Source organism: Macrobrachium nipponense, chromosome 19 (assembly GCF_015104395.2).
Source record: "Macrobrachium nipponense isolate FS-2020 chromosome 19, ASM1510439v2, whole genome shotgun sequence".
In the NCBI taxonomy this organism is placed as follows: Eukaryota; Metazoa; Arthropoda; class Malacostraca; order Decapoda; family Palaemonidae; genus Macrobrachium; species Macrobrachium nipponense.
The window spans coordinates 50338142-50363260 of NC_061088.1; the positions used below are offsets into that span (position 1 = coordinate 50338142).

The 25119-nt window shown below is 34.6% G+C and overlaps 1 protein-coding gene across 1 annotated transcript in view; it reads right to left on the reverse strand.

The window, feature by feature from the left end:
- Positions 1–9614: 9614 nt before the first annotated feature.
- LOC135216891 (macrophage mannose receptor 1-like) overlaps positions 9615–25119 on the reverse strand; it is a 36678-nt gene continuing 21173 nt past the window's right edge. Inside the window, exons 4-7 of the mRNA XM_064252428.1 lie at positions 17229–17489; positions 13068–13259; positions 12580–12669; positions 9615–9925 (exon numbers count right to left, since the gene is read on the reverse strand). Coding sequence (XP_064108498.1) covers positions 9771–9925; positions 12580–12669; positions 13068–13259; positions 17229–17489 — 698 coding nt within the window. The 3' untranslated portion in view covers positions 9615–9770. The remainder of the gene's footprint in view (positions 9926–12579; positions 12670–13067; positions 13260–17228; positions 17490–25119) is intronic.

The window sequence follows — 25119 nt, forward strand, 5'->3', positions numbered from 1 at the left end:
TTAGCATCGTGATATTCTCATCAACACCGCTCCAGCGGCTGACCCCTTTCGACCCAGCTGCGGGCCATTCAGAAATCAGTAGCACTGAAGCAGTAACGCAGGAAGCTTAAGTAGAGCCCTCACCAGCAAGGTGGTAGGCCTTGTCACGCATGATATGCTACGTCTGTAGGTATCTGTGGACTCAGTTGTCCATAATGAGTTGAGAGAGACTCATCAGCACCAGTGCCTTGTCTTAAGCTAGAAACCTATGAGCCCTTCCATTTAGGGCACATACTCCAGATGAATCCTTCACTCACTCACTAAGCCAACAATATACCACAGCCCTTATATGACCTGCCATTCCGGTCACACCCTGCCTACCCCATTCATTGGTAACAAGAAGATATCCATTTCCTCGAGGACAATCTCAACTTGCTTATTCTGCAACAAATGTCAGGTCCACTGACTAAATCAGGTAAAGTGTTGAGACCTGTATTTTCTACTTGAAACCAGTGTATGTAGTTCCAGTTCCTATTCTTAACTTCCTCACATTCCCATTCCTAGATCACTAATTTCACATTTGAATTTTGTCTACCTAATTCCATTCCAGTAAACTGTGACCTATTGGGGTAACATAATTATTTGTGAAGTGATATGTAATATTCCTGAATAGTGATTTAGCTGTATTTTGGGCGACAAGCTTAGAGTAAATATTTTGCTTGAAACATACTGCAAATTTTATAGTTTTGTTTTGCGATTGCACCTTGAGTAAAGTAAATTCTTGAAACTTCTTAGCTCCAGTCATTACAACTCTGACTGTCTTGCATATTTACTGGCAGTGCTGTTGTGTCTATCTGTGCTAAACAACGGTGTTAGTAGAAACAATTACTTATTGTTGTGATCATGGCCACTGTTTTGATTTGTGCATTTCTCCCTGCTGTTCTGTGTAAGACCTATCAAAGAAATCCCACTTACTTTACTGAAATAGCTAGGAAAAAAAATGTCAAGTGGGTGTCCATGGAAAGCAGAGTTGAAGGGTATAGTGTATATTATAATATGCACATACAGAGAATATGCTTCAAACTCAACTTGATCATTCAAAGTTTCCGGTGTATCAGTGTTAGTAGGGGGGTGGGCATTCTGCTCATTGTGGAGTTTCATATGTTCCTTGGTTGAATACCTCATGAGCAGCTCCCACTCCTTCTCGTCTTCCGTCTTGTAATCGGAAGGGTCATTTGCAGGTGCATTATTATCATGCCCGTCGTATGGGAGATTATACCCATCTTCATCGTTCACGTTCTCCTCGTTGTGGAGTTCGATATGGTACTCAGTTGAATACTGCATGAGCAACTCCTACTCCTCCTCTTGTAATCGGGCGGGTTATTTGCAGGTGCATAAGCATCTTTAAAATAAAAAGGTATGAAGTTAGGACGGTAAATCATGATAGGGTTTAGGATTTCAGGCCAGTAGGGGTAGAGTTTTATGTACCCAATGAAGTAATATGCAGTTACTATAAAAAAATATTACATGTATCTAATGCAATACAGTGTGTAGGTAGATAGTTTACAGATACTCACCATTATGTGAATCCTGGAACGTCGAGTCAGGGGCATCAATTTTTCTTTCTAAACTGCGAAGAGGATACACGGTACACCCTTAAAGTAGCCACTTCGTAGCTTATATTAGTATAATCTAACCCCATCCCCCAACCAATTCCCCATTCCTCCCTTCCCCCTCTTCTTCCGATATTATGCCAGTTAGGATGGTTATTTCAGTTACAGGCCCTAGTACATACAAATCCCCGTCACCATGGAATGGTGGGGGGAGTAAATTAATTAGGAGTTGTGGGGGGGGGGGGTGTTTAATGTACTGTAAAGTACCTCCAGATGTCACAGAGCTGTAAACGTATGTTACTGTGAGGTCTTCTATCTCGGTTGGGTGTGTTATTTAAGTTTCCAGTGGCCCACTTTCCCCAACGTTAAGTTGGTAAAGCACCCAGTATTGGTCTCCCATTTCACCACAGTGTTAGGGTATCTATCAGTTATTGTAATCTTTCACTCTTCCACCCTCTTATCCCCCCACTTGTTTTCTCTCTCTCTCTCTCCTTTCATTCCATTCTTATGCTCTTTCTCGTCCTCCTCTCTCTCTCTGTATATATATATATATATATATATATATATATATATATATATATATATATATATATATATATATATATATATATATATATATATATATATATATATATATAAAATACAGGTTAGGTTAGGTTGGGTTAGGTTAGTGGGGGTAGATCGCACCATTGTAACACTTAACATAGCACTGTAAAATTATTATTAAGTAATGCGAATATTCTGTTTTGTTTTTACATTCAGGTATAAAATTGAAATATGAAATAAATAAACCTTAGTTTTTATTCCATCCTTTAAGTGTTATTTAAGTTTCCAGTCACCGTCACCCTGGAATGGTGGGGTAGGAAAATAAATTACGGGGATGTGTTTGAATGGATATTACCTAATGTGGTAAAGTACCTTCAGATGTCACCATCTTGGCTGGGCATGCTTTCAAGTTTCCAGTGACCCACTCTCCCTCCCAAAACAGTAAAGCACTCGACAGATGCCACAAAGGTTAAGGGGGAAGATGGGGTTATGGTTGGCAAGGGGAGGTGAGGTTTACAGGAGGGGGAGATGGGATGGGAATATTGGGGTGGGGTGAGGTTAACAGAAGGGGGAGGTGAGGTTAGGGTGGGCAGTGGCAGAGGTGAGGTTATGATGGGCAGGGGGAGGCAAGGTTATCAGGAGGGTGAGGACAGGGGGGTGGGTGAGGAGGGCCCGGGTTGAGTGGATTCTGGTGGTGAGTGGTTTTGGCTGATGGAATATGGCATGTTTTCCTTAACACGTGTGTAACGACAATTAATTTCTGACTCACTTCAGTATCGAACCTAGGTCTTTCAATTGAAAGAAGGGGGTATTTCCAACAGAACAACACATTTTAAATATTAATATATATATATATATTATATATATATATATATATATATATATATATGTGTGTGTGTGTGTGTGTGTGTGTGTGTGTGTATCTATATGTGTGTGTGCTTGTGTTAAGTATCTTTAAGGTCAAATGACACTTATTTAAACAAAATGAAACAAACAACTACTTGCAACTTAACCTACCCTCGTTCTGTTGCAGATCACTCTGGGGAGTTTGCTGAAAGAGCAAGCTAGGCAAAATAAACTCCAGTAGTTACAAAAGATATACTTTATATTTCCCAAAATTAGCTAACATTAAAATGGAATAAAATTAATTAACTCTGACCCAAAAGAAGCGTTAAACTACCATGTTCCTCTCAAAATCATATTTATGTCATTATGTCCGACTAATCATAATTTTTCAATAAGTCAGTACAAGTCTAGAGAATCCATTTTTCTATATGGTGACTTCGAATCCATCTGAAAAAGAGACCACAATTATGACACCGCTTTAACCATGAAAGTTAGTCAAAAAGAATGTGTACTGCACCCTACTTCTCTTTCTCCAGAAACAATAATTGTCACTTCAAAGGTTAACTTTTCTAAAGTTCTCTCTTGCGTTACCTTATCCGATGGACTTGCAACACCTCTTCCAGGCGTGTTCCATACACTGTCAAAACCAATCAGTGAGTCCTCCCTGAGCACTTATCCCCCAGAATAAATGTCATATATTGTTCGTTATGAACACACACAGACACACTCTGTTTTGCACACAATAACACGGATGCTCCCTGCCCTAAGCTCGTTATCTTCGAGGCTCATTGACCACAAAGTGCATTGGTAATCTATCCTGTCTGTTTTTCATTTCAGCATCTTCGAGGAATCCAGCACTTGTTTCTAACTGGCTTGTCTCTAACCGGAAAGAGCTGAGGTTGATAACTCACTACCGTGCCTTTAAGATATATACTTGTGTGTGTATATATAGTTGTCATTTATAAGCGCTTGATCATTTTAATATCCACAAATATTAGCTACAAATATCGTTCAATATCCTGTTAATGATACCTTAGGAATAATACAAACCCAAGGGCATTATAATTGGTAAAGTCTTTCCTCCTGGGCAGGATTCAAACCGTTTCCCAGTTCACAAACAACAATAGTGACTTTGATCGCTGAACAATCAGTGGGCAAAGTCACTGCCTCTTGTTGCAACGTCATGATCCTACTGGGAACGAAGTTTTTATCAATTATAAGTCTCTTTTGGCAGAAAGTTATTCCCAGGGTATAGTAAAGAGTGTATCAAATGATATTTGTGTCTTAATATTTGTGAATATACTTTCATGCTTGCGCGTTTCTAAGGTTTTTATTTGGGTAAGTAACTCATGAAGCCACCCAAACTGAAGTAACCAATAAACTCTCTGATTATTAACAAATTCTTAAACGTTCAATTGCATATAAGGAGTAAAATATTAAAACATCTGTTTCATTGTCAATTTACTTAAAGTAAACATCAAGAGGAGTTACCTCCCATACGTACTTTGGTGCTAAATATTTTTCGATATTTAAGGACATCATCGTTAATTTTGTTCCTTTCTGCAATATAAGTATCAGTGACGCCAGATGATTTGCCTTTAATCAGTCTTTCATTTATGTATTTTGCACTTTTATGCAATTTTGTCATGTTCATCTGCAAATCTTTTTTTCCCATCAAATGATTGTATGGCCTATAAGATCCTCATGAGATGCTTTCTGCCTTTTAATCTGGATTCTTAACCTAGCATCTGCTCGACAACAGCCACTTTTCTAGCCCCAATATTCACTTCTAGTAGGAAACAAAACCCTTAAGCCATCCTCATGACAGTCGAGGAAGAAATTGCTAGTCTATCTGAAGGACTATATATTTATTAGGATAATTTATATCTCCTAAACTTCATCTTATCTGTGTGTGTCTCTACAGTAAGTTTCATCTCAATCATGACGTCAAGATTAATTTTCCATCCACCACTCCATTTAGATGATTGTTTAATATTAATAAACTTAAAATAATTGGAATATCTGTAACCTAAGAGAGCTGCAAATATATCTAAATAATATATACCCTGTTCAGAAATACCTTCAATTTTCCTATGCAATGTGGTGCGCCACTCGTTGAAGGCCAACTGGTACAGAGATTAAAAGCTGAAAGGCAAAGGAGAGTCTGATATTCTGAAATACAAACTTTATGGGGCATTAGTCCAAGAGCCAGGGCACATTTATCTACCCGAGTGCTAGTGCTAATTTATTGTTTGAGTACAATTTTCAGAAAAAATGGTACAGATAAGTAACTACTATGTATTGAAACAAAAAAGATTCCAAGTTTCATTAGGAAAATAAAAAAAAATTCCATTTGCCTAGGTTAATTACAAGAGGAACTATGGTTAATGGAATGAGGTTGGGTCATGTGCGCCTGGCATTCATGTTGATGCCGTTCATAATAGACACGCCTACAACTTAAATTTGGCAAGACTCGCTTTTCTGAAAGAAAATATACCATCAACCTTTTGCACCCCTCGGGTAAATAAATCATACCCTGGCTCTTGGACTATATCTGAGGATCAGATTTTGGGATGCATATGATAAGGAACCTCCTTTATGTTTCAAATGTTAAAGTAACATTTATCTGCTGTCCATTTATGGTGTACTTTGAATCCTGTTTACCACTACACACTGTTTTCTACTTCTTTTTCTTCTTCTTCATTCTACCCAAAAATGTTGCAGTGTTCTCAACTTTACTAAGACCTCTTTCATGTTATGAGTAGTGGATTAATGTGGCTTGTCTTAGCAACATTCACTTCAAGGTATGACGTCCCTTCCTACGAGAGTTAGGGTAGAAGAGACTCTTTATAACCTTGGCTAGCAACTCTTTAGGGAGAGTGACACTCCGAAATCAAACCAGTGGCAGGAAGGGACTCTAGCCTTTGTTATGCAATACTTCTAAGAGAAAGTTACTCTGAAGAAAAACCTTGTTCTCCAATCTTCAACAGCCATTGTACCGTAGCCTTCCATGGTCTTTGGTGAGTTCCCTTGCCTGAGGGTACAATCAGGCATTCCTTATTTTCGTTCACTTTCCTATTTTTTCAAAAAGTTTGTAGGACAGGGTGATGAGAAAGTAAAAGTTGATTGATGGATCACTATGAAAGTGTTATTTCTAAATCCATCCTGACTGTCCACCGACAGTTGTTGTGGCAAACCTGGCAAATATCTTTTGCCTTAAAAGGCGTGCTGGACCCTCTTTGTTGACCAGTTGCTTGCGGTACTTTCTCAATGACATATGACGACGTTCATTTATACTCTGAACAGCATTTTTGTAAATAATGTGAATATTGTTGTTGGTGATGGTATTGTTGTTTATTCTTGTTGGGCGTTTACAATGTTACTGTAGTTAATAGTCACTATCTATAAGTTATGTTTACAATGTTACTGTAGTTATGAGTCTATCTATAAGTTTTGGTACTGTTTTATATTGTTAATTTTAATTCTTTTGAGAGGCATTGGGCTGAAACTTGGGCTTATTACTCATTGTGGTAAGAAAAATTGCTGAGCACTTTGCTCAAACATTCAGGGCTTAAGGTCAAATTTTCTAGATCTCCAGAGTTGTGCCTATAACTGTGATTTGATGTTTTGATCTGAGACTTTTGTAAGTAATAACATGTCCAAGGTTGAGTTTTTAATGCCAGGTTTGATGGCCCTAACTTAATTTACATTGTAACGTCACATGCACAAGGTATGGCTGTATGCCCAAGTCCAGATGACATATCTCGAGAAGAATTTGGGGTGTAGTTGGCATAAAGTTGTGTTTTGAAATTTTTAGTAAGTTCTACAATGCATACATTTATGCTGTTTACAGCAATCCAAATATCGACAATTCTATGTGACTGTCGTTTAGTCACAGGATTTAAGGAGACTAATGCAGAGCACAGCGAGTGGCTAAATTCAAATTCTACAGATCAACATGACCACTCCAAGTTGTTTAGTAATGCCTGTGACTAGGTGGAGGATGATGACTCACCTTGTCCGAACAAATGGACTATGGAATAGGACATAATATCTAGGCCAAAAGCCAAGAGCTTGGGAACTATGAGGTTATTCAGTTAATTAAGGAACCCATGCACATTTCTGGTAATATTCACAGATATTCCAACTATTATCAAGTCTAAGGTCAGTTAATTTCTAGGCACTTCTGATCATTGCACCATTGAGAAGGACATATCTGTCAATCAGTATATTCCTAATGCCATAATTGGAAAAACGGTTTGGCTAAAATCCAGAACCAATTCAGATCACATTTTTGAGGCTTGTTAGGCAATTAACATTTCAGATGCTATATTAGATCCAAATCCCAAGAAGAAATTAAATGAAATACTGATGGCTATTTTGATAAGGTATTTCCCTAGAAAGGTAAAAATTTAGGACCAATGATCAGCTATGGTTTGATGATACATGTAGCTGAGCCTACCATGACAAACAGGCTAAATTATACGCATGGAAACAATATCATTCAAATGATAATGACACTATTTTTTGTTGTTGAATATAGCTGTGCTGGGACTAGAACTCACCATACAGCCGAGAAAAATTACAATAATTACTTAAAGAGGAAACTTGGAGGATTTACTCAGCCTCATCCGTTGTGAACCAAATTGGCATCATCTGTCTTTGGCTCAGGCTCATCTTCCATTCCACCACAGATGATGGTAGATTGTTTACTGGCCCAAGGGAAAAGTTTGAACTGCTTCATCAAGCTTTTGAAGCTAAGCAATTAGCTGAGAATGTCTCTCTCTCCTTGACAATTGTCATCCTGAACCTATTCATACAAAACTTTTATTTTGCTACAGAGATTTTAAGAAAATTATGGACAACCTTGATAGTGGGGGTGGAGAAGATCCCAATGGTTTCTTCCCCTTTGTTTAAAAAAAAATTTCTAGTGTGTTGTCTATCAAGATTAGATTCTATAGATTTTGTGTTGATGTAGTATCTTTGCAGATGAACACAGGCTTAGTAATACGGTGCTTGTTCTGAAGAGTGGCATACCTGCAGACTGCAGTAACTACGGGCCAATTTCTATTCTCCCTGCACTCTCCAAAGTTGCTGATAAACCTTTTTTATACCACTATAAGTATGTGGTATGTAAAGAATTGTTAAGTGATAGTCAGTATGCATATAGGAAGCAGTTAGGTACCTGCAATGCTCTTTTAGACTTGTTAAGTGTTTTGAGTTCAGATAAATTCAAATATATTTTAGTGATGTAATAATTCACAAGGCACTTATCTTTAAACTTTATGATCTTAGAGTTGGCAGATATGTTTTAGGATTAATACAAGATTTCCTTACATGTAGGCTGGATCAGGTTGTTATGGATGAGAACTTTAGTAAACCAAGTTCCACAGAGTAGTGTTCATGGTCCACTGTTATTTTTAGTGTATAAAAATAATAGGGTTGTTGGTCTGGAAAACTAGGTTGTTCAGTATGCTGGTGATAGAACACTTGTGCATAAAGTCTACGATTACGAGAAAAGAAGCTGCCTTCTGCCTTAATTAAGACATGACCCTATTAGTGAAAGGTGTAGTTGGTGGGGAATAGGGCTGAACTCCAGAAAAACGAAAACACAATTGATTATCAGATCTCGTACAGATTTCCCACCCTATCCTCCCCATCAGCTGGTTGGTACTCTGCTGAATGAGTCTGAAGCTCTAACTATTCTAAGTGTAATTTTCTACTCTTACCTAGCTTTGAAACATCTAGTTAAAGTTTCAGCAAATGCCGCACGAAAGTTAGGTATTGTTTGTAATGCCTCATATATTTATAACAATGATAAAATCAATGTAACCGGTTTTAGGTAATTTGTACTCCTTTTACTAGAATACTGTTCTCTGGTGTGGACGTCTTCAGAATTTTAGATAGAGTGGTTGATGGTGGTAGGTTTCTGTTTCTCAATACTAGCCAATTATGACTTGGACTATCGACGGATGCTCTCTTTTTTGTCACTTTTTCATAAGTTGTATTCAACAGAGATCTTTCACATTCATAATCAATCCCTTATACCTTTTTCCTGCTGATAGCAACCACATTCACTGAACAGCAGCATCAATATGCAATAAATGTGGCTCGCTGTCGAGGTTCTCAGTTCCAGAGGATCTTTATTCCTTACACAGTTGGACTCTAGAACAGACTCCCAGAGGATGTCGTGCAATCAAAGATGCAATGCATTACTACCCTAGTGTACTTTTTATCTGTCTGTGAATTTATTAATTTATTTTTTCTTTTATAATAAGTATGATTTCTTCTTTATGTATTTCCCTTTACCTGCGCACCATAATCTTTGGAAACTTGAATTTCAAGTCAATGGCCTCTGTGGGCTTGTTCCATATGAATAGGTTTCATCTTATGTGAATAATAATAAAAACCGCATAAGACATCAAAATTGCAGAGAGAATTAATGGATCTTGGTTAGGGCGCATCTCCTCGCCAGGGAATCAACCTTGACCCTCAGGCAGGTGACATCTGCATCATTGAAAGTGATGCAGACGAAAACGGATAGGCAAAGGAATAATAAGATATTACCGAATTTGACTTATTAACTAGAACGGGTCTGGTTTAACTGTGGGGACATAAGAAAAAAGAAAGTACCTTTGTTATTGTCTAGAATTTTGAAAAGGAATCGACAACGTTTCATGATTACAATACATCAGAAAAGTCTAAAACCTGTTCAGTTAAAGGATCTTCGAATTGCTAATATGAATCAAATGATTTTTGTTAACAGTCGAAAGTGTAGAGGAGTTATTACTCGGCCAGCTGACATAAGGGATGGAGAGGAAGGCTTCCGTCGGCATCACGAAAGTAAAAGTAACCCTTACTTAGAAGTGCCAAGTGGTTTTCGTCGACTCCTCCATCTGGTTCTTGATTATATTGTGCTACTAGGCCCCAGAAAGGCGTCCCTGATAATATTAAGAAATGAAAAAGGAATTACATATATATATATATATATATATATTATATATATATATATATCATATGTACACATATATACATATATATACATATATACATATATACATATATATACATATATACATATATACATAACATACATACATATATATATATATATATATATATATATATATATATATATATATATATTTATAATTATATTTATATATTTAACAAAATCACTTACACAATTGTTCTCTGCGTCAATACAATTACTAATAGGACCTCATTGAAAGTGGATGGTATCTAGAGGAGAAATTAAAAATAGTTACAAGTTTTCCAGGAGTAACAGTCCTTATTGTCAAACATCCATCGAATTGCTGGAAATGCCGTAGTCCAGCTGTATTTATATGTGTGGAGGAGAGAGGGGAATTCTGTAGACTGACTTCCTTAATTCCTTAATTACTCTTATTCTCTTGAGTAGCTTCCCCCTCGTGACCTTGGCCATTGTCTGCCTACCGCTTCTTCCGATGTGTCATGTCCCTTTGGTCTCCGGTTTTCTCGTTTCTTTTCTATTGTAAAGTATGCCATTTTTCTTGATAGGTTGTCTTCAAACCTGATTCCTGTGTTGCCTGCCATTAAATTGTTTGCGCACGTCATGAAGGCATTCTCTGCAATCAGTCTAGCCGTTTTGTTTGTGTGCATGGCCAAAAAAAATGAAAGAAAATCATATTTTCATAATCTATTTTGTAATCTTTTTCCTGGCGGTGCTTGGCAACTGTAGACGTCTGATTATAGTGCCTTATGTTTAGGATGTGTCGTTTGCTTCGTTCTTTGCCGCTTTCGTCTAAGTAATGCTGTTCACAGCGTAGACGCGCTGCCATATATATATAAAACAATCCCCCCCAAACCCCATCTTACCTTTTCCCTTTTTACCAGCTTTTATTTCTAACTATTTTGTTCTTAATGGTGTTTTCGTAACTGCCACTCAATTTGAAATTATCTAGCTTCCTGTTGATGGGTGTAATAATGTTGTTGTCTGAGACTAACTATTTTCTTATTGAAATAATTACAGTCCCAGACAGCAACACCATTATCCCATCAACAGGAAGCTAGATATTTTCAAATTGATAGGCCGTTACAAAAACAGCATTAGAAATAAAGTAGTTAGAAATAAAAATCATGGAGAGAACGAAGCAAATATCACATACAGAAAAAGGCACTATTATCAGACGTCGGCAGTTGCCATGCACTGTTGGGAAAAGGACCACGAAATACATTGGGAAAATATGAATTTGTTTTACAGGAACTTAAACTTAAAGCCAGAATGACTGTAAATAATTCCTTCATAACATACGCAAACAACTTAATGACAGGCAACACTGGAATCGGATTTGAAGACAGCCTATCACGAAAAATTGTATACTTTACAATGGCAAGGAAACGGAAAAACACAACAGACGAAAGAAACATTACATATCTGGAAGAAGAGGAATTCAGAGAAAGGCGAAGGTCACGAGGGGGAGGGCACTCGGGAGAATAAGGGTAATTAAAGGTTTAAGGAAGACCGAATACGGAAAACTTGTAGCATTTTTTAATAAATACCTCCGCTAAATACCATCCATTTTCAATAAGATCCTGTTAATAATATATACATACACACACACGCATGATATAATATATATATTATATTATATATATATATATTATAATTATATATATATTAATATATATGTATATATATATATATATAATATATATATATATATATATATATAATTATATATATAACACACACTCAAATCTATATATATATATATAATATATATATATTATATATTATTATACATATATATATACATACATAATATATATATATAATATATATATATATATTATATATATATATATTATAACACACACACACACATATATATATATATATATATATATATTATATATATATATATATATATATATATATATAATATATATATATATATATATATATATATATATATATATATATATCTATATATATATATATATATATATATATATATATCTATATATATATATTATATATATATATATATATATTTATATATATATGTATGTATGTATATATATGCAATGAAAGTAGCCCATAAATACGCCAAAATGTAGAAAGTATATACTATATTTCAGAGACCAAACTGTCTTTCTCTTTTGGTAGGGGCTGAATGAAGAAAGTTACAGAAAAAGCAGTATTTTTACACTAAGGTGACAAGTCAGCTGATAAGTCTCCCTGGTTGACAATTTCTGTTTAATCTTCTTAATCGCTGGTTGGGGGAAGATTTTATCTATAAAATCTGTATCCAACGCACTCTTTGATATATTCATGGTGTTCATTTCTTTAATTAAAGCTGATTCTACCATCTGGGTTTTGAACCGACTATTGCAGCTATAAATTATATGTAACAAATTCCAGTTTATTTTGTGGTTAAGGTTATGATTGTAGTTAAAAATTGCTGAGCTCTGTTGTCCATACCTATCTGAATGTTTATGTTGTATTAATCTCTGGGAGAGTGATTTTCCTGTAAAGCCAATGTAAAATTGATCACATTCAAGGGAAGGGTTTTTACATATTCCGTCTCTACACCTTAAAATGAGATCTTACCCATAGGCACTGAAGATCCATCCGTCCATAGCCACTGGCCCTCAGTCTGGGCGTCTGATGCTCCCAACCAGAAATCGTGGTCAGTTAACTCTGTTCAGAAGGACAGCATGAAATAAACAGTATTTTGTGATCGTGATGTCTCTTCAAATATTGATGATATTGGTAATGAGGATAACAGCAAAATAACAATAATACTGCTGTTCCTGACTGGAAGGAGGATTGTACAGGAAACGACTAAAGATGTCCCCAGGTCAGTTTGTAAAACTTCGGGGTTTATATGAGAGACTATTTCGGAAAGAGAGGGGGCTGGGAAAGTGGTTATTTGTTTGCCAGCCAAACATAATTCAAAGAGAGAGTTTCTAAAATGTTTTGGCTTCTAAAAAAGACTAATTCATAGAATTTTTGTACAGGTTCTGATCCCCACCCCTCATCACCAATCCCCAGCAACGTTTTGCTCTAAGACAGAATTCTCTCCAATGCTCACTTACCCTCTGCTTGTAGATAGAGATTGATCGCCCTCAACAACTCGATGTCATCGACGATAGCCAAGTCTCCCTCGTTTTCTCGACAGCGAAGTCTGGCGCTTTCCCATGAGACCTCTTCATAGGCCATAAAGGACAGACACTTGCCCCCGACTTCCACGTAATGCATGGGGCATGATTTGACTTCGGGCGGTTCGTCTATGGAAGAAATTTGAGTGAAATTTGCTTTTTTTTTTTTATATATTACAGGGCCCACATAGATCACGATCATTCATTTTACCTGGCCCCCCAGACCCATACCCTGCAGGCATCCACTCCTCACAACAAACGTCTCCTGACATACACACCAAGTATTCATGTATAAGAAACACAGCCGACAGCATACACCCTTTTCAATGTATACTGTCGTTCATAATCATGTCACGTCATATATATCAGTCCTACTGGAAGCTATACAATGTCAACTTTCCATTCACGAACAAACACAACAAAATGTATCTTAATCTCTATTTTGTTGCCTCGTGTCAGGCACTACATTTCTGCTCGCAAGAACTCTCGACCTGTCCGCTTATTGTCTTGAATAACAGGTTTTATGTAATAGGGCCCCCCAACCCCCTGGTTAGCGCTTACGCCTTATACTGTTTCGGCAGTTTCACGGCTTGAACACTCCCCTCTAGCAACGTTTTATTTTTTTGGGGGGCGGGGGCGGTATCGTTGACAGTGTCTATTGTTGTAAAAGTAAAGTGAAAACCATGACCCAACATAGAAACGACCGCCGTTTTCTGGTTACTTTACAGACGAAGGTCGCGCTCCAGGCAGCACCTCGACAACCCACCCATCCATCGTCCACTTCGTCCTCCAAACCTCTGTGATAATTGTTTTGATAGTAGTTAATCTTTTGATTAGCGACTATCTTGTTTCTTCCACTAAAGCCTTTCCTTTCCCTTTTTCAGCCGCCTCACGCCTAACGACCGAAATTTTCAACTATCTGCTTTTTATTGCCGGCGAAAGGGGACAAAAACAAAACATAATTATACTCTGACATTTTACAGTTCTCGTTAGTGGGGCAAACAGAGGCCAAGTGCCATTAATTACACTAACAGCACACAGTTCTCCTTAAGAGACTAACACAACCACACATCTTTCTTTAGGTTCGTCGGAAAAAATACACTTTTTCTAAAATGAAATCAATTTTCCTTCTGCCTCGATCCCTAGCACTTAAGGATCGATGTTATTTTCAAGGCAAGTTAAAAAAGGTATTAAATCTCCGTAGAGCTTTTTTTTTCCTTTTAACTCCGACTATCAATACTTATATTTCCTTACTGGTTATCTACTTGCCAGGAATCGTTACTATCGCTCTTTTTCTCCAACTGTCGGCCTTAAAGAGGATTGTAACCTCGCCTGTTAACTTTTCACTTCGTACCATTTCAATGGCCCGACCGTAAATCACCAATAAAGTTATCACTTTCGTATTCTCTAGTTTCCACCTATTCATTCTAAATGAATTATAGGCTGCTCTATGAGCAAGACACCGTGCTGGCATACAGCCAGCATAATAAAAAACAACAGCATCTTGAATAAATTAGTAAGTTTGTAGACGCAGCCTCTTACTCACGCCTTCGCTACAGTCTTATGTAATTATCATTATTATTATTATGCTTAACGTGAGAACGTGAAAAAAATAATCTCCAAACAATGCACTGAGCAAGTTCCAGGAGGATTTCACTAGAAATGAGAGAAATTTTGGAATGTTCATATATAACATGAGGAAAAGCCACCATTACAGAGAAGAGTAACAAAACCCTTCCAATATAAATCATTACACAGTTTAAGAATGCGCTTTCATAAGCAGTCATTTATCGCAGAACCAAAGATTAACAATTCCTTGTATTTTTATATACAAAAACCTACCTGTGTCCATTGATAATTGACTTAAAACTTCTTTACAAGTGTTAAGCTCCTTAATTTTAAAACAAACGAAAACAAAATATGACAACAGCTTAGGAACAATAAGATGCAACTATATTTTTCTGGAAAGTAATGAAATGCTGAAACCATGGCAATTATGATTTAGACACGAAGAAATTATTATAATTTTTGAGATGATATATAAAAGAATGAGCACAAAAGTTAGTATTGGATTACGCCAGGGGTCAGCATTAAGTCTATTTTTGTTTGTGCTGGTTATGGATGCGTTGAGTGAAGAGATCAGGAATGAGGAACTGTGGGAGTTGTTGTACTCCGATGATCTGGTGATTACTGATGAAAATGAGGAGGGTTGGAGAGTGGCAGGAGTCTTTAGAGAGGGGTGGCTTAAAGGTGAATGTGAATAAAACAGAGGTTTTGCTGAGCAGTAGGGAAGATAGAGATAGAAAAGTCATACAAGATAGAAGAAGCTCGATTATAAAACAGGCAGAGAAGTTTAAATACTTACGATCTACTTTAAGCCAAGAGGGAGGATGTGAGGATGAAGTTGACAGTAGGATAAGAACTGCATGGGGGAAGTGTAGAGAGGTAGCTGGAGTGGTATGTGATAAGAAAATGCCAATCAAGCAAAAAGTCAAGATCTTTAACACAGTGATAAGACCAGTGTGAATGTCTGGAGCAGAAACTTGGGCTCAAAGGTGAACAGAGGTAGTAAAGCTTGAGAGAACAGATGAGAATGCTGAGGGTGGATTATGGGAATATTGCTGCTTGAGAGTGGGGAAAATGATGAAATAAGAAGGGCAGGCTTAGTAAACATTACAGAGGGGATAAGAGACTCACGGTTGAAGATATAATTATTATTTTTAGCAAAAATTAAGATACCTTAAGGTACCTTTCCTTCTCAGGTTCTTGGTTCAGGTAAACTAGGCTTTTTAGGAGGGAGAAAAATAATCTGATAATTAAAAGAAGTGGTTTTGGTTACGATGAAATCTAGATATATACACACACACACACACACACACACACACACACATACACACACACAACACACACACACATATATATATATATATATATATATATATATGTGTGTGTGTGTGTGTGTGTGTGTGTGTGTGTGTGAGTGTGTGTGTGAGTGTATGTGTATAAATATATATCTAGATTTCATCGTAACCGAAACAACTTCTTTTAATTATCAGATTCTTTTTTAAACACGGTAGAGTTTTTTTATATAAAAAATTTCTTGTTCTACCAATTATGTACGGTTCCTCGTAAGAAACTGTATGCAAGTATTCCTTATATAAGAGAGGACAAATTCAAGAGCTATATTAAGTCAACTATTGTGAAACATTTTACCATGATTAATTCCTAAAAATCCACTTACAATTGTTTTGTTTTTAAAATGAAAGATAAGCTCTGCCCAACATTGCAATCGATGGTCGTTTATAGATATTCTTGTCCCAAATGCGATTCGGAGATTTATGTTGGATCGACCAAAAGATTGCTGACGAGTGAGTCATCGCACACGCTGTAAATTGTCCAACCCTGAATTTTCTAACATCAGAATTCAATTAAAAATCTGCCATTATACATTAAGCAGTAGGTGCCGTGGTTGTCAGCTGTCATCTTCTGACGCAACAAGTGCTCTTTTAAGACTGAAGTGAGTTTTGTGGGTACAGTTTTAACTATTTTAGGGGCTATAAAAGTGTGATTTGTTTGTTTTACTTATGTTATACGTATTTTAACTCGTTTGTCAAATTTATTTCAGCCCTGATGATGGGAACAGAGATTACGAAACGCGCAGGCAATAAATGTATCCTTCCTTACACTGGTTGTATCGCTGTATGTTTTGGCCCTCATTGCCGAAGGATACATTTATTGCCTACGCGCTTCGTAATCTCTGGTCATATCATCAGGGCTGAAATAAATTGGACAAACGAGTTCAAATATATATATATATATATATATATATATATATATATATATATATATATATATATTTGTGTGTGTTTGTGTGTGTGCATCAAACAAGTGAAAAAAAAAAAAATTCTTCTTAGTCTGACAATGGAAAGATACAATAGGAAGTCGAGTTAGCATATAAGTTTATGAATTATAAATATTAGTCAGTCTACAAATTGGAGTAGCTAAAAGTAAAAAACCTCTTCAGTAGCTGAAAACTAAGTCAAGAAAAAGTGTAACTGCAATTGAAATAGCTCTATTGACTCTCTTGGAGAAACTTACATTGGATTATCCTTGTTGGGACATCTGCTTGCTCACATATGAAGAGATTTGTTCTGTTACAAGCAAAATCATTTATGTAGAAATTAACTGGAATAAAGAGATGGGCGCAGTTTTCTTTCCTGATCCCATTTGGTTCTTGAGAGGTTCGATAGGCAGCCCAGAAGGGAGTCCCCATCGGAAATTTTTTGCCGGATGACGAAATCCAAACCCCTTCAGAGTCTTTGTCATTTCCATCAACCCAGTACGAAGCTATTGCCAATTCTGTCAAATAAAAATAAGTGATAGCATCATAAAATTTAAATACAGTCAAGTATACACACGCACACATTCATCCACACATGCATGTAATATATAATAATATATATATATATAATATATATAGTTATTATTATATCAATATGATATGTATATAATAGCTATAGATATCTACAGATATCTAATATATATATATATCTATTAGATATATATAGATATAATAGAAGAGATATAATTGTATGAGATAATATATATAGATTATACATATATAATATATCTAATATATATATATATAATATCTATATATGGTATAGATATCTATAATATATAGATATATCTATACATATAGAGATATATATATATAATATATATATATATATATATATATATATATATATATATAGCATATCCAGTGATACATATATATATATCTAAATATACATATATACTAATATATATATATATATATATATACATCTAACATATTATATATATCTATATATATATATATAATATATTATATCTAGTAGATATATCTATAGATATAATCTTTAAAAATATTATATATATATATATATAATAATATATATCTATAGGATATATCTATAGATATAATAATATATATTAATAACTAGAGATAGAGTATATGTATAATTATATATATATATATATAGAGATAAAGATAATCGTAGATAGGTACCTAGATAATCATATGATAATATGTGAGATAATAATAGGGAGAGATAAATATATATATATATAGTTATAGTAAGAGATAAAGATATAGTATCATATAGAGACGATATATCGATATCTAGTCATATGAAAATATATAATCCTATAAATAATTATACCGCTATAAGAGTTAGATCGATATAGATTAATTATCGATACATATCGAGATTAATAGTCTAGTATATATTATATATATTTATATATAGGAGAATATAATAGTCTATCTATATAGATTATAGCTATATCTATATATATATATATCTATTAGAGATGATATCTAGAGATAATCTGATAGATTATAGATTATATATAGTATTGCGATTATATATAGTATATTTCTATTGAGCAATTATCTATAGATTATATAGAGTGAGAGATATAATACTATATATATCTATAGATATATATAAGAATATAGCTATAGCTTATATATATATAGTATATATTATTTATATATTATATATCTAATTATATATAGATTATACAATATCTAATAGATATTATATAATATAGTATATATACGGATATATATATATCTATATATATATAGATACGATCTATATATATATATATATATATATATATATATAATGTATAATATCGATAGATTCTATAGATATGTATAGAATATATAATATTATATGTATATAATATTAAATTATATATTTATATATATATGTATAATATATATATAGATAATCTTATAGATATATATATATCCCTGTATAAGATATCTATATTGTATATAATTATCTATATCATATATATTATATGTCATCTATGATATATATATATTATAGAATAGATTTTTTATCTTATACATATATCTATATATCTATATATCTATATATATATATTATAATAATATATATATAGATAGATTTTTTTATCTATACATTATTATAATTATATATATTGATATCTATATATCATAATATGTATTATAATATATATATAGATAATCTATACATTTTTATTATCTATATTCTATAATATATTATCTATATATATAATATATATATATATATATGTATATTATTATAATATCTATGTATCTATAGGATTTTTATCTAATATATATATATTATATATATACCTAATATTATTATATACTATATATGTATAGCTATAATAGATATCTATACACATATACTATTTATATATATATATATATATTATATCTATAGATTATTATATATTATATATATATATGATTTATATATATAATTAAATATAATTATATTCTATATATTATATATATATCTATATCTCTATTGTCTAATTAAATATATATATACCTATATATATCTCTATATGTATATTCCATAAATAATATATATCTATATATTAACTCTACTATGTCTGTTATCTAATATATTTATATATATATAGTCTATATTATATAGTCTATATATATATAATATAATAATGGGTATTGGCCCAATCATGCAAAATGTATTATATGTAATGATAGCTAAGAGAATGTCAGTTAGGAACAGCGTAAATATAACAGAGAGGGAGAAGCAAGACAGAGAGAGAGAGAGAGAGAGAGAGAGAGAGAGAGAGAGAATTAGTTACAGGAAGAGTCTCCAACGGTAGCCGTAACACGCACAAAGTTTTAATCAAAGCGCTCCCTTAAAATTCTTCACCTATGACCTGACCTCTACACTTTTGCCGGAAACTCAACAGTTTCGGTGTTGTCGTAAGTTCCACCAACAAGAGGAGGAATTAAGTCTATCCATCACACCTAAAGGACGGCATTAGATAATCTACAACCGATATGAATGACTAACAGGCGGGACAATAAGCTTATCCCCGCCTATTCTAGGTGGGACATTCAACCTTTGTAGAATCTTCGAGAAGCCCAGCAGCGAAGGAGAGCATCAGTTGGAAAAAGAAAGGGCTGCCGCAGAGATCTGACGAAAGTAGGTCAGCTACCCAAAGCCAGAGCAGTTGCTGTTAACAGAACTTCAAATTGATTTGTAGTCTTCATTGTTGATCTTGTATCTGTGACTGTATCATTCTAGTGTGAATGGAGGGAAGAAACTTGCACTGCAACTCATTTAAAGACTCATGAGAAACTCAAACAAATAATAAATATATATATATATATACATATATATATATATATATATATATATATATATATATATATATATATATATATTATATATAGCTATATATATATATATATATATATATATATATATATATATATATATATCTATATATATATATATATATATATATTATATATATATATATATATATATATATATATATATTCGTAAAAAGCAATTGCTTTAGAGGCATCAATTAAGTTTCTGCAGGTATCTTCATACCGACGAAGTTTTTCCGATTCTCGTTCGTCAATTTCTGGTGAAAAATACGCAGACCTCCTTCTTCCATTTATTGAATTTTGTCACGACTGCTGTTTCGCCTTATGGCATTATCAAGCGACTACTGATTTACAATCTGACCTTCGGCCTATTTATTTCATCGTGTGGGAGGTATGACCTTGAGGTAAGGGTACTGGTTAGTCTAGGGATTAACATTCATATATATATATATATATATATATATATATATATATATATATATATATATATATATATATATGCTTAAAAAATCACAGTAGATGCACGTGACTTCATAAATAAGCGAATACCACGGGAAATGATAGTCAGGAATCCAAGCACTTTCGTCTTTATTCAGACATCGTCAAGGAGCTACTAAAGTACAATTGGAGAGGCAGGCCTCAGGTACAAACAAGATCAGGAATACCAGATGGTTAATTATCAAAAGGGTAAAAATTAAAAGGGATAATCCAGGATTATCGGATATCACACGGTCACAAACTTAAACAGATTCTGACCCTAACCGAAATTACAAAGTATCTTTACAGTCCAAAACATGTAAAAACTGAATATATTAATTTTGTTGCTTATATTTATCTACAACTTTTTTCATTATGAAAGCATCAAGTTTAAATAAACCAAGACTTAAATTTAGAACATTTCTCTTATTTGACTTGATAAAACAAGATTCAATGATATTCCTTTTAACTGTGTCATTACATGGACTAAGGCTCTTGCTTGACTCCAGTTAATAGGATGGTCTAAATCTCTCATATGTACAAATAATGCATTCGATATTTGCCCAGTTCTCACAGAATATTGTATTTAGAAAAATTGAATCAAAACCTATGCCCTGATGATATCAATATTTGTAAAGGTATTGTGTATGGTGCTATGAGTAAACCTTCTCCCCTAATGTACCCGTGAGATTTCTCCAGGCTTTTGAAGAAAATTAAAGAAGACGAAACAGTGAAGGTGACAAAAGCAGATAAATCTAATGCAGTGGTAATTATGAATAAAAGTGACTATATAAGTAAAATAATGACATTGCTAAATGACACTGATACTTATACGAAACTGAGGTCTGACCCTACAACAGACAGTTAACTCCCATTTTAATAAACAAATTAAATCCATTTTGAAGGGCTTGGACCATTTAATTAAACAGTTTACACCGCAATGCGCCTCCCTACCGTACCTTCATGTATGGTTTAGTCAAGACACAAAAAAAATAAAAATCAATAACCCTATCAGACCAATCATTAGTTCAGTGGGCTCAGTTTCGTATAATTTATCTAAATGGCTTGTAAAAATTCTTACTCCTTTGGTAGGAAATATTTCTAACACGAATGTTAAAAACAATGTTGATTTTATAAACAAATTGAATAGTTTAAATTTGAATTATGATTTTAATATGGTTAGTTTTGATGTTGTCTCTTTATTTACAAAAGTGCCTGTAGATGACTTACTTGAATATTTGGAAGAGGAATTAGAGCGTCATGACATTCCCTTAAGTGTAGAAAATCTCATTAGTCTCATAAGGTTTATGTATCAAAGATAGTAAATTTTGTTTCAATGGGGAATTTTTTGTACAAAAGTTTGGCATGGCCATGGGTAATCCCTTATCTCCTGTCCTTAGCAATATTTACATGGAATTTTTTGAGACAAAACTCTTACCAAGAATTTTGCCCAAAAAGTTATTTGGTTTAGATACGTGGATGATATCTTCTGTATTTGGCCAGTTCACGAAACCTCCAGGAATTCCTTAATAATCTCAATAATTTAGTCCCTTCTATAAAATTTTACTGTAGAGGAAGAAAGAAATTGTAATTTGAATTTTCTTGATGTAACTGTCCATAGAAATGATAGAAATTTCACCTTTTCAGTCTTTCGAAAATCAACTAATATTGCCTCTTTTGTTCATTACTACTCCAATCACCATCAAAATGTTAAATTTCTCTGTTTTTTCTGGGATGTTCCTAAGGGCTTTACGTGTCTGTAGCCCGCAGTTTATCGACGCTGAAATTAAAACTATTTATGATATTGCATTGAAACTTAAATACCCAAGGACTTTTGTAGATGTGGCATGGAAAAGAGCTAGAAAAACATTTTATTCAACTAATGACAAACTTGAATTTAGTAAGCATAACATTCTAAAATTACCTTATGATGAAAGGTTTTTAGATATTCCTAGAATTTTAAAGCTTTTTAACATAAATGTTGTTTTCAGTAATATTAATGTCAAGAGTTTAATAATCAAAAATTCTCCTAAAGATCTTCCAGGCTGCATATATGAAATTCCTTGCAAAAAAGTGTGATAAAATCTATTACGGACAGACCGGCAAATCTCTTTCACAGCGTCTTAAGCAACATCAATATTCTGTGAGAACTGGGCAAATATCGAATGCATTATTTGTACATATGAGAGATTTAGACCATCCTATTAACTGGAGTCAAGCAAGAGCCTTAGTCCCATGTAATGACACAGTTAAAAGGAATATCATTGAATCTTGTTTTATCAAGTCAAATAAATAGAAATGTTCTAAATTTAAGTCTTGGTTTATTTAAACTTGATGCTTTCATAATGAAAAAAGTTGTAGATAAATATAAGCAACAAAATTAATATATTCAGTTTTTACATGTTTTGGACTGTAAAGATCTTTGTAATTTCGGGTTAGGGTCAGAATCTGTTTAAGTTTGTGACCGTGTGATATCCGATAATCCTGGATTATCCCTTTTAATTTTTACCCTTTTGATAATTAACCATCTGGTATTCCTGATCTTGTTTGTACCTGAGGCCTGCCTCTCCAATTGTACTTTAGTAGCTCCTTGACGATGTCTGAATAAAGACGAAAGCGCTTGGATTCCTGACTATCATTTCCCGTGGTATTCGCTTATATATATATATATATATATATATATATATATATATATATATATATATATATATATATATATATATATATACATACATATATATATGAATGTCTTTTTACAGTAATACAACAGATAAATAGCCCGTAAAACACTATTTCAACGACCGCTGACCGAAATCGGCTGAAGAACACCAAAACCAATATGGCGGCGATACCAAAACAATAACAAAGAAAGTAGTTCCGAAAGTTAAAGTGAAACGGTAATTGGGAATCCGGGGTTTTTGGGTGGGGGGAGTCAGATACAAGTGGCGATGACCACCGAAAACCTTAATATAAATGGTAATGGGGGAGCCTGTTGGGAACCGGGTGTTTTTGGATGGGGGGAAGCAGAGACAGTGTGTGTGGGAGGAAAATAACACAAAATTTAACAGTAGCTTGACCCCTTACTCTGCAACCGCGATGCAGGCAACACTAGCCTACTACTTACCCAAAGTTGGGACTTATTACCTATTTTAAATATGTTGACCCCTTATTCTGCAAACGCGATGCGGGTTATGCTAGCCTACGGAGCTACTACATATCCACGGACTATCGATTTATGTGTGCTGTCAGTAAGGCCGTGGCGGAACGGTGCTTCGCGCCTTACCCGCATATTTAAAGATTCTTGGCAAGCACGGTATGTTCCGGCAAGAGATAATGTTGCGCTGAGCGCGCTAGCCATAGGGTTTACAGTAAGGCCATGGCGGAACTATGGGACCTCCAACCGCCATGTCCGTGGATCTGTAAACTACCCGACCAACCTACCTGCGTGGCTGGCCAGTCTAATCGCGGACAATCTACCATCTGTTCCGGTGGTAACGGAGCTAGTGACCTAACCAAAAAAAACCAACCTAACTGCACTTAGCACGTAAACTATTGCAACCAACCTAACCGTGTGGCTGGCTGGTCTAACCACGGACAATCTACCATCTGTCCCAGTGAGAACGAAGGTTGTGGGAGCGACTACATTATCTGCGGGACGATCGATTTATGTGTGCTGTCAGTAAGGCCGCAACAGAACGGTGCTTCATGCCTTATCCGCATATTTAAAAATTCTTGGCAAGCACGCCATGTTCTGGCAAGAGGTAAAGTTGCGCTGTGCGTGCTAGCCACAGGGGTTACAGTAAGGCCGCACTTATGACGTAAACTAATGCGACCAACCTAACCGTGCGGGTGGCCGGTCTAACCATGGACAATCCACCATCTGTCCCAGTGATAACGAAGGTTGTGACCTAACCAAAGAAACCAACCTAACCGCACTTAGGATGTAAACTACCCTAAATACATTATTGCACTTACCATAGACTTGAAAATCTTCCATGTCAGAGTCGGAAAATTCTGGTAAGGCGATTCTGGGCCTTTTGACTGGGGCAGGACGTCTAGCATCGGCATTTCGGTTTGAACACCGCAGTCACGGGTTTGTTGAGGTTGTTGAGTACTGCGGGACAAAGGACGGATTTTCCTTAGCGTTGACTCTGCTTTCTTTAATGGGTAAGTGCATTTAATGAGGTTGAGGAATGTTTTGAAAGGGCAACCGCTGCTATTTAAGTAACGTTTTTTATGCAATACATAGAAAAATACAAAGGGTACAGAGATTTCTCCATACCACTCCACGGCAAAACGTTTTGT